The sequence below is a fragment of the Dendrobates tinctorius genome, unplaced genomic scaffold (genome assembly GCF_039654945.1).
Source record: "Dendrobates tinctorius isolate UK_male_01 unplaced genomic scaffold, ASM3965494v1 ptg000032l, whole genome shotgun sequence".
In the NCBI taxonomy this organism is placed as follows: Eukaryota; Metazoa; Chordata; class Amphibia; order Anura; family Dendrobatidae; genus Dendrobates; species Dendrobates tinctorius.
In genome coordinates, this window is record NW_027361700.1 from 2,227,276 (window position 1) to 2,239,364 (window position 12,089).

A 12,089-nucleotide genomic window follows, 5' to 3' on the forward strand; every position below is an offset into this window, starting at 1 on the left:
ACTGTTCCGACAAGCCTACAGCCTGCAATGATCCTCAGTCTAATGAACCACCGCACAACCAGCTCTACCCTCTCCTAGTGAATCCTCACCCATCCCTGTAGACTGTGAGCCCTTGTGGACAGGGTCCTCTCTCCTTCTGTACTTGTGTGTCCCTTGTCTTACACATGTTTATTGTACCTGTATATATTTCCCCTTTTTCACATGTAAAGCGCCATGGAATAAATGGCGCTATATAAATGTATAATAATAACATGAACCTGAACCCCATCGAAATCTATGGGGACATGAACTTTGGACCTGGGAAATTCTCTCTCTCTATCTTTCCTTGGGAGAAGTCTATATTTGGATGTTTGACTACGCTCATCTATACTTATAGGAGGACTGAGCCTACTGACAGATGCACTTTAAGTACAGGGATTTGGGCATCTGGCGCTCATACTTGACACTGAATAAATGGGAGATGCTTTTCAAATTTTCTTCTGATTTTTCATCCAATGGCATATCATTAACATGTCTATCCATTCTGTGATTTCCATAATTACATAATGTTTGCTTCTTAGTGCTGTAATGTCATTCTTGAGAACTGTATAGATCAGCCTAACCTCATCTAGCCTTATCATACCAATTAACAAACACAATAAATAATTGTGTATGATAACAATAAATAATAGAATCATAGAATGTTAGAGTTGGAAGGAACTTCCAAGGTTTTTATCATTTCCAACCCCCTGCTCAATGTAGGATTCTCTAAACCATCTCAGACTTCCATGGAAGGAGAACTCATCTCTCGTGGCAGCCTGTTCCACTCATTGTCCTCACTGTCAAAAAGTTTTTTATATTATGTAATCTGTATCTTCTCCCTTTCAGTTTCAACTCATTGCTTCTTGTGTTTCCATGTGCAAATGAGAATAAGGATGATCCCTCTACACTGTGACATAAACAGTTATCTATGATGAGACATCTTGCTGTTCCAGTTATGGTTTTGCAATTCAACTTTCCCAAAGACAAGAGTAGATCCTAAGGAAAAATTTATAGTATCTCTTTATTATCTAGGCTTGGAAAAGTCACACTCTGCTCAGGGGACTTTTTTCTGCTCAGCTCTAGAGAAAATTCTCCTGACCCAGAAAATACATGAAAAACATCTACTGATTAAAGGCATGATAGAGAAGGAGTAGGCATAGTTCTGATACAAGCTATATTTAGATGTTCATTAGTTCTTGGGCCAAGTTTGCATGTGACTTAAAGTGACCTTGCAAAACACTTTAAAATATAAATACAGTGTATTGCAAAAAGTATTCAACCCCCTTCGCATTTTTCATGTTTTGCTACCTCACAACCTGGAATTTTACTGTTTTATTTAAGATTTTGCATCAGTTCATGTAAAGAACATGCCTAGAACTGTGAACATTTGGTTTTCTTTTTATTGTGAAGCACACAACAAATAGGACAAAATAACTGAAAGCGTCAATGTGCATAACCATTCACCCCCCTAAAGTCAGTACTTTTTTAGAGCCTCCTTTTCTGGCATTTACAGCTGCAAGCCGCTTTGGATAAGTCTCTATGAGCTTTCCCTATCTTGCTTCCTGGATTTTTGCTGCCCATTCCTCAAGGCAAAACTGCTCCAGTGTAGAGCTAGTTGTGGTCATATGAACAGATACTCCAGTCTCTGTTTGGGTACTCTGCAGCTCCTTCAGAGTTACTTTTGGTCTCTGTGCTGCCTCTCTGATTAATGCCCTCCTTTCCCGAGCTGATCATTTTCGTGGGCGTCCTTCTCTTGGCAGGTTTGTTGTGGTACCATGCTCTTTTACATTTGATGATAATGTATTTGATGGTGCTATGGGGGATCATCATAGATTGGGATTTTTTTCTTTTATAATCCAACCCTGAATTGTACTTTTCAACTTTGTCCCTGACTTGTTTGGAGATCTTGTAGGTCTTCAGGGTGTTGTTTGGTTAGTGGTGCACACAGGTGGACTTCCTTTCACTAAGCATAAGACTTATGAAGGTAATTGCTTACATCAGAAATTTTAGTGGCTTTACAGCAAAAGGGGTGAAAACATATGCACATGCCAATTTTTAGTTATTTGAGCTCAGAAATTTAATTTATGCCTATATTTTTCGCACTTCACTTGCTGCATCACATAATCGGATTACAAAAATATTTAAACAAAACATGGAATGTAACAAAATGTTTAAAAAAAAAAACCACTCCCCATGGTTTTTGACGGATCAGTCCAGAGCAGAGGACATTTCTGAGAAATTCAAAGCACAGTGTACAGAGAAAATGAATGCAGCTGTATTATGTACAGGGTAATTCATTTGATACTTTACCAGGAAAACATGCTGTAGCTTCTAAAAGAGATCGTCAACTTTACTGAAAATTGTACTATACATACTTTGGTTCATAATAAGTGAGAGTGTAATGGACCCTATCCTCGCAGTGGATTGTGTTGCCAACTTGTCGCCCCACCGGCCATCTCCATTAAGATAGACTTGCTGCACGCCTTTCTGCATGTTGGTAGTTTATGCTGTGCTTGCATTTTACTCCTGCTGAATTCCTTCATTTGCTAACAATATATACAGTAGATATAATCTGGAGGAGCGTGTTTTCATTGTGAAAACTTATTGGAAAACTGAGTCCTTAGGTCAAAATCTGCCATCCAAACCTCGTATTTAAGCTTTCTTTGATAACAGAGTAATCTCTAAGGGACTGTGACCACCAAGATCGCCTGATTTAACATCACCAGATTTTTTTCTTTGGGTCCACTTGAAAGGTCGGGTGTACAGTAACAAGCCACGAACACTACAGGCACTCCGAGAGAACACACAGCGAGAAATTCAGGCTATGACCCCAGACATCCCATTCAACAATATGAAATGACGCGTGCAGCCATTCTTAGCTGTGAATGGTGGACATTTTCATCACCTGCTTTAAAACAACAGTTTCTCATGAACCAAGGTATGTACAGCCCAAATTTCAGTAGGATAGATCATCTCTTTTAGAAGTTACAGCAATTTCTCCGGGTAAAGTAGGGCGTGAATCACCCTGTACTGGGAATCATAGAAGCCACAGCAGAAATTATACTAAAAAAGGACACAAGGTATTTTAACTATGCGTTATGCATTTACTGTTAGGTGGGGAGTCAATTTAATTTTATGTCGCTTAAAGTGATTTAGAAACACCCGTCACCATCACCTATTGTGTGCCGAAATATAGGACCTATGCTTTGTACCACCAAAGTTCAAAAATAATGAAAAACGCTGGTCCTACCTCTTTATCTAGATCTAGCTGGTCAAAATGGCCTTTGCATCGTATTCTTTGTGTTTCTCCATCCAATGTTATATTGAGATCGCGTAAATTCCGCCGGATATGCACTGAGTGCCAGTGCTGGTCATCTAGCAGGCTTCCCAGTGTGGTAACCGTATGACTATCTATGGATTGGAGAGGGCTGTTTCCTGTTAGAGAAAGTAATAACATAAAGCAGGGAGTTTATTCCACATAATCCCATTGAAATATTCATGGAGAAAAACATTCAGGATTGAGAGTCCTCAGTAGTTGATACCTTTTAATGGCTAATTGAAAAGAAGGTAACACATTGCAAGCTTTCGAGACTACTCAGGTCTCTTCATCAGGCTAGACTAATACAAAATCTGAAGTCACATATAGGATACATCCAGCTACATTCAAGACACAACTGACTTATTGAATAAACTAGCAGCAATAGGTCATCTACCAGAAGGAACCATCCTGGCCACCATGGATGTGGAATCTTTGTACTCTAATATCCCACACCAAGATGGTTTAAATGCCTGCAAATTCTTCATGGAAAACACAGGGACTGATGCTGATGCTGTGGTGAAACTTATAAAATTCATCCTCACCCACAACTACTTTGAATTTGACAACAGGATCTATCTACAGGAGACTGGCACAGCTATGGGAAGTAAAATGGCTCCACAGTATGCAAATCTTTTCATGGCCAAGCTTGAAAGCGACTTTTTGTCCTCATGCCCCATCAGGCCCCTGGCCTACTACCGCTTCATTGATGATATTTTAATCATCTGGACGGAGTCTGAGCAACAGCTAAAGACGTTCCACGAACAGTTTAATCAATTTCATCCCACCATCAATTTAACACTCAACTACTCCAGTACTGAGATTAATTTTTTGGACACCATCATTAAGCAAAAAAACAATGAAATAGAGACATCCCTGTATCAGAAACCAATCGACCGTCCAACATACCTTAAATGGGACAGTTTCCATCCAAAACACATAAAGAACTCTATTATCTATAGCCAAGCCATCAGATACAATCGTATATGTTCCAACCCCATGGATAGAGACAAACACCTTGGTCACCTCAAAAAGACCTTTTTGAATCAGGGTTACCATCCAAGAACAACTGAAAACCAAATTACAAGAGCCACCAGATTGTCAAGGAATCACCTGCTACATTACAAAGCTAAAGAAGAAAATAACAGAGTGCCTCTAGTAGTCACCTACAACCCAAATCTGGAGGTGCTAAGGGGAGCTGCACGGAAATTACAACCTTTACTACAAAAAGATGCCCGATTAAAATCCATTTTTCCAGACCCCCCACTGCTGTGTTTTAGGCAGCCCCCAAATTTAAGAAGCATCATTGTCAGAAGCTCCCTGTCCTCTCCAACAGCTGCAGGAACCTTTCCTTGCAACCAGAAAAAATGTAAAACCTGTCCATTTATAATGACCACGGACAAGATAAAGATCCCCAACTCACAACAGGACTACAAGATCCCAGGTACTTTCACCTGCATTACATCTAATGTGGTGTACTTAATTATTTGTACTAAATGTCCAACTGGGGGTCTGTATGTGGGGGAGACAGGGCAAAAGCTTAGAACAAGGATAAATGCTCATCGTCACACAATAAGAGAAAAAAGAATGGATCTACCTGTGGCAAAACATTTCTGTATCCCTGATCACAGCAACGTGGATATGAAATTACTGGTATTGAAAGGTAACTTCAATTCTCAGAGAGAGAGACGAGTTTGGGAGTACAAATTTATGACGAACTTTGACACTCAGTGCTGGAATGAATGTGTTGCATGGATTTATGTCTTTTTACATCAATTAAGGAATTTCCTTTTAAAACCTTGTGGGGGCATCACAACACAGAACTAGACCCCAATCAGAGGACCATAAAACATCCGGACTCCTTATCTATGAACTGGTCCAATGTTTATATTTATGTTTCTCCCTCTCCCATATTGATAGTTCTGCTTCACGTCACTTGTCTCAGCTATTGCATTTTATCTAGGCTGTATTGTGCATAAATATGTGACTAGAGATTTTGTATTAGTCTAGCCTGATGAAGAGACCTGAGTAGTCTCGAAAGCTTGCAATGTGTTACCATCTTTTCAGTTAGCCATTAAAAGGTATCAACTACTGAGGACTCTCAATCCTGAATATTTTTCTATCTACTGGCTAACACGGTACAAAGATATACATCTTTCCTGTGGAGAAAAACAGTAATTCTGTCAATGCCCAATCATTGAATAATGTATATCAATATATAAAATAGTCAAACTGAGAGGGCGCGGCATGGCTGGCGAGGAGTGAAGACGTGCTCTGGAGAGCTCCCGCTCCTATACCGGCTACCGACCTACCAGAGACCTATCCAGATGACCTCTACCCCAATGACCACCAGGAGAGGCAGAGGGAGCACGTCCACCGGCCCCGCGGCATCTGAAAAGGCTCCACATAACATCTCCGACTTGTTCGCATGAGCGGGGAAGAAGAAAACTGCAGGTGCCATGATGGATTCAGCGCGCAAAGTGCAGCCGGCCCCGCCGACAGCGGGAGGCAAGGTACGGGAGGTGGGGGAGCAGTCCGAAGGGAATGAGGACTGCAGGGAGACCCCCCGGAGATCTGTCGGGGTGACCTCGGAGGCTCAGCAGGAGACCGAGCGCTCCCCTCATAACAAAGCCGTTGAGCCCCTGGAGACCCATCCCTCACAGGGAGACCCCTTAGGCAAGCCAGCACAGCTTCACACCAGCACGGCACGTGAAAGCCCGGAGGTGATATCTCCGGAGCTCTCCACACTATACCCTCAGGGAGGCATCTACCATGGCTCCCCGACTTTCCCACCAGTTTGCTGCATCCCTGACACCACAGTGCGGACCATCTGCCCCTTTCTCCACAGGACATTCTGCAACACCCATGGGAGTCGATCTTACATTATTATATAATAAAATAAAAGCTATCCCGACGAAACAGGACATTGAACAATATATTGTTCGTCTGGAATCATCCTATAAAACTGAACTTTCCATACTTAAGGATGACATCCAAAAATGCGGGGAGAAAGTTGAGTCCCATGACCAGCTTCTGGCTTCCCTGACTAATAGAATGGAAACTCAGGAGGCTGCCATGGCCGCTCAGGCTAGACAGCTACAGACCCTAGCAGAGATGCTGGATGACTCTGAAAACAGGGGACACAGGAACAACAAAAGAATATGGGGATTACCCGAATCTATGCCTCCCCAGGAGTTAGATACCACCTTGAGATGCATCTTTAACTCAGTATTAGACAGGCCCCAAGACACTCCATTGGAGCTAGATCGTGCCCATAGGGGTTTGGGCCCACGCCCCAGTGAACAGGACCCACCGAGAGATGTGATTTGCCGGGTCCATAAATACCAACTTAAAGATGCGGTCATGGAAGCGGCCAGGAGAGCAAGACCCATAAACCACTTGGATACCCGCATACAGCTTCTACCAGACCTGTCCAGATGGACTTTACAGAGGCGCAGAGCTCTTCGCCCTCTCTTGGATATGCTGCGGCAGCATGACCTTCTCTACACCTGAGGTTCCCGTTTTGCCTCCGAGTTCAGAAAGGGGGCAGAGTGCATCGCTTGAGCCACCCTAGTGGAGTCCCAGCATTCTCGGCCGCCCTGGATATACCTGAGGTGGACATCCCTGACTGGCCACCCTTACCAACATTTTATACAATGGATGATCCTCGCAGGGGTCAGGCTCCTCAGAGGCAGCGGCGACCCGGAAGACGGCCCAATGGACGTGGGTGCATACACCCAGGAGACGGAGATGCCGACTGATCACTCAGCTTTTTGATTTGGGGTTGGTTCTCATTTATTTGGGTGGGGGACGGGGATTGGGGATTACCTCTACTGACAATACAGAACAAAAGTTCGTCAGTTTTTACCATTAGTTGATCCCCCTTTTTCTCCCCCCCTCCATCTTCTCTTGGACAGCCGATGTTCCATGCCAACTGCTTTCATATGTCTTTAACCGCTCATCAAGCTGTTGTGTCCTACCTCAAAGGAAGATTTGATTCCTGAAAGCTTATGCCGCTCCAGGTTTAAATTTTATGGTATCTTTAACATTGTCAGCCGCGATGATACTGATGCTATTTAATATGTGTAATATGTTGACGGCTTATGTGTTTGTTAACTACGGTTATATATACTCTTCATCTGGTAGATTCTCTGCCCTAGGGGTATGCGATCGTTATATTGTTACGAGGTCGGGAACCGAAGGCGACGGCATCTCCATCTCCCTTCTTGTCGTACGCTTACCCCCCCCGAAGGTGCTGTTCCGCCTTTGTGGTGAGCAGCAATTAACACTTACCTCCACTAGGCTCCACGTTATCTGTTGAAGTGTGCCTATCCACACTTGTATTGTTACGTTTTACTTCTACCCCTTGCTTTTTTCTCTACTCCTTTGTCTACCTTCTTTGTTTACATTCTCTCTACCCTACTAGTTTCCCCCCCCCCTCTCCACAGCGGGCGCTGAGCTCCGAAGCTGATCCACCCTTCTGAACGCGGCCTGTCCTTCTTGAATCCGGACTACAACCACAATGCCTGGTAAGAATGCCACACAAAAGATTACGTTGGGCTCTTTGAACGTTAGGGGCTTTAACATACCGCAGAAGCGGTCACATATCCTATATGGCATGCACAAGAAAAGAGTAAATGTATTGATCCAACAGGAGACCCATTTTAAAACTGGTCATGTCCCTAACATACCTGACCGCTACTATATGACTTGGTTCCATAGCGCCAACTCGGACTCACGATCCCAAGGTGTGTCTATATCACTCCACAAATCCCTCCAACACACCATACTGGACACGCTAATTGATACTGAGGGCAGATATGTGATCTTGAAAATTCAGATTTTTTCAACAACCTACACTATAGCGGGTTGGTACGCCCCCAGCCAGGACCAAATCCAAGCCACCAGGTCTTTCTTGAAGACAATGGCCGATTTGGCCGAAGGGGTTGTTATACTTGGAGGCGACTTTAACCTGACTCTTAACCCAACGATAGACTCCACAGAGGCAAGGTCCTACCTTTCTCTTCGTCAGTTGTCCTCTTTGAAAAGGGATCTTTATTACCTACATCTTACCGATGTCTGGAGGCTTCTTAACCCAAATGTGAAAGATTATACGTTCTTCTCCACGCCACATAATTCATACGGCAGAATAGATTTCTTTCTTCTTAGCCACTGCGCATTGGCCTGGGACCCGAAACCCTCCATTGGCAGTTTCCTCTGGTCGGATCATGCTCCAGTCTTTCTGAACATCAATCCTCCTGACTCAGTGACGCGCCAGTGGACGTGGAGATTGAACGATAATCTTCTAAAAGACCCTACCTGCGTGACCGACGTTAAGGCTACCATAGCAGCAGTCTTACAAGACCACGCGCACGACACCACCGCTATGCCTATCAAATGGCAAACCCTTAAATGCGTCCTTAGAGGGGTACTTATTAAACATGGTTCCCATCTGAAACAAATGAAAAATAGGGAAATTATGGACCTCACTGACAAAATACTAACCCTGGAAGCGATGCATAAGACCGGTCTGGAGGCGGGGATGCAGACTGACCTGATCAAATGTAGAGATGACCTGAAGTCTGCTAAACGAGAAGTCTCGTCATCATAGAAATTGCTTTAAAAGCATACTATACGGCCAAGCTAACAAGTGCGGACGCCTGCTGGCCAGATTTCTGCACCCACGTTGCCAGACCACATACATCCCATCTCTCCAGCGGCATCGTGGTCAAATAACGTCGAACCCAACGGAAATCCTTGATATAATGCGATGTTATTATCATACATTGTACAATATTAACGGAGATAGCCCCCCTCATTCGCCTCTGGACCCCTAACCACAAATAGAATCTTACATACATGATATCGCCCTCCCGACACTAGCCATGGACTTAACGACACCATTGGAAACTGACTTTACGACTGAAGAGATTGACGAAGTCATTCAGAACACCCCAGCAGGTAAAAGTCCGGGATCGAACGGCTTTTCCCCTCATTTCTACAAGATGTTCCGAGAGGAACTTAAACCCATTATGACGTCGGTCTTTAATTCCATCGCGAGTGACTCCCCGTTTGTCCCACAACCCTTAGAGGCTTTTATTACAGTAATACCGAAGCCAGGGAAAGACCCCACGGTGGTAACTAATTATCGCCCAATATCCCTCATCAACATTGACGTAAAACTCTACGCGAAAATTTTGGCTAACCGATTGGCACCCCTCCTGCCTTTAGTTGTTCACTCGGAGTTTGTGCAGGGGAGAGAGGCGAGAGGTGGCATAGGCAAGACCCTCATCTTGACAGCACATGCCAAATTAAAGCACAAACCGCTGGCTTTGCTGTCGATCGACGCGGAGAAGGCCTTTGACCGTGTACGCTGGGGATTCATGTTTTCGGCCTTACGACAGATGGGCCTGGGGAACCATTTCCTACAAAAGGTTGCGGCTTTATACTCCGGTCTTTCTGCGACGGTTAGAATTAACGGTGCAATGTCAGATCCTATAACCATTGGGAACGGCACACGACAAGGCTGCCCTCTATCGCTCCTTTTATACACGGTAGTTATGGAACATTTGGCAGTGGCGATTAGAAAGAACCCCAGTGTGCACGGTCTATGGGTAGACCGCGCTCATTATAAGGTCTCTCTTTATTCTGATGACCTCCTGCTGTACGTATCCCAGCCACACATTACCCTCCCGTCGTTGATGGCCGAGTTTCAAAAATATGGCGCAGTCAGCAATTTTAAAATCAATTTTCATAAAACTGAAGCCCTCGATATATCCTTGGGACAGGCAGAACTTGTGAGGACCATGGGGAATTTCCCCTTTTGTTGGAAATCCGGAGCTATCCAATATCTGAGTGTCCAAATTCCCACTGACATGACTGACCTTTACAAGCTAAACTATTTGCCCCTCTTAGAATCGACCCTGAAACGTTTGAGAGAATACGGACAAAAGAACATCTCGTGGTTTGGCAGAATGAATTCATTTGAGATGGATGTTCTTCCCAAGTTTTTATACCTGTTCCAGGCGGTCCCGATTGTACCACCGAAGGCGTTCTTTCAGACCATTAGATCTGCACTGACCCGTTTTATTTGGCAGACCTCTAAGCTCCGTCTGAAGTATACCATTCTGACCACCCCAAAGTCCAGAGGCGGTGCGAGCCTCCCTGACCTAGAACTCTACCATCAGGCCTCTATGCTTGTACGTCTATTCGACTGGCAATTTGGTCACCGTTCTAAGCAATGGGTTCAACTGGAACAGACATCCTTTAACATCCCTCTACGGCACCTTCCATGGATCCGACATTATGACTTTGCCGCAGACGACTCTAGGGGATCCACGGGTTTCTTGGCGCGAGAAACACTACAGCTCTGGAACCGTTTGAAAATGAAAAAGAAATTGATAAGCGCCCTGAACCCGTTGACACCAATTTTTGGAAACCCAGATTTCCCTCCTGGTCGTCACAGAGACCAATTTTTGGGTTGGCATATTAGTACTGACTTACGCCTGGGACAGGTTGTGGTGGGAGGGGACATTCCATCTTTGGAAACCTTACGGGAACAGTTTCCCACTAAGGCGCTCTCCTGGTTGGAATACAACCAACTGATGTCGTTTGTCCGGGGACATATAGTTGATCGCACTTCTCGCCCCCCCCATGACACGGTTGGAAAATTTACTTCGGCAGCAGGACCTCCCTCTCATCTGATCTCTCTTTTATATAAGGAATTCCACACTGGTGACCCAGAGGTGACCCCGAGTTACAACCGAGCGTGGGAAGAGGAGATGGGCTATAAATTCTCTGCTGAGGATCTTGATAAAGCTTACTTCTTCACACACAAACTGTCCCCGGCTGGGGGCGCACAGAAGAAAAATTTTAAAATATTGACCAGATGGTACCTATCCCCTGTCAGACTGAAGTCCATTTTCCCGTCAGACGACAGCTGTTGGCGGTGTGGAACCGAAAGAGGCACATTATTCCATATATGGTGGCAGTGCCCCACTATACGACCCTTCTGGAAGAAAGTGTTCTCGGCTTATTATAGAATTTCTGGAGATTATGTTCCCCCCTCCCCGAAAATTGCCATCGTTTCGATCCTTCCGGGACCCATATCCACTCAGAAACGGAGCCTTCTCCAGTTCTGCATCACCGCGGCACGCATGGTAATTCCACGCCATTGGCGCACGGCGGCGCCGCCAACTATGGCGGAATGGGTATCGGAATTCGCAGACATCTTCCGTATGGAAGAACTGATGGCTGAAATGGAAGGGGACAACACCCGCTTAATCCGTGTGTGGCAACTTTGGATCATGTTCAAGGAACCTACCGAAGTATCTCAACAGGTTGAGGAGGCTTCATAGGGGTCGGCGCGGAGCTCCGGCGTCCGCTTCCCCCTTTGTTCCTACCCCCTCTCAGGTTTCAAATACATGGTGATAAACCTACTACCCCTACTCTTCCCACCTTACCCTCCTTCATGCTCTTTCTTCCCCTTTCTTGTCTCTTTCCTTCTTCTTCTTCTGAAGTACACCTCTGTTGATACCTGTAAAGATGTTGCTATGACTGTTTCTAACTATTGTTTTCTAGCGTTTGACCATTACATACTACTACTGTACCAGATGATAATTGGGGATGAATGAAACCCCCCCCAGCCTGTTTCTTTGAACATAAGTAATGTATAACGAATGTTTATATAGTTGAGTTGTGCTAGTCTACAGCACCAATTACTTGGACTGATTCTTGTACACGGAAGTGCATA

General features: G+C 44.7%; 1 protein-coding gene across 1 annotated transcript in view; it reads right to left on the reverse strand.

Moving 5' to 3' along the window:
- Positions 1-12,089, reverse strand: part of CNTNAP1 (contactin associated protein 1) — a 205,859-nt gene that overhangs the window by 119,212 nt on the left and 74,558 nt on the right. Inside the window, exon 6 of the mRNA XM_073572312.1 lies at positions 3,272-3,456. Coding sequence (XP_073428413.1) covers positions 3,272-3,456 — 185 coding nt within the window. The remainder of the gene's footprint in view (positions 1-3,271; positions 3,457-12,089) is intronic.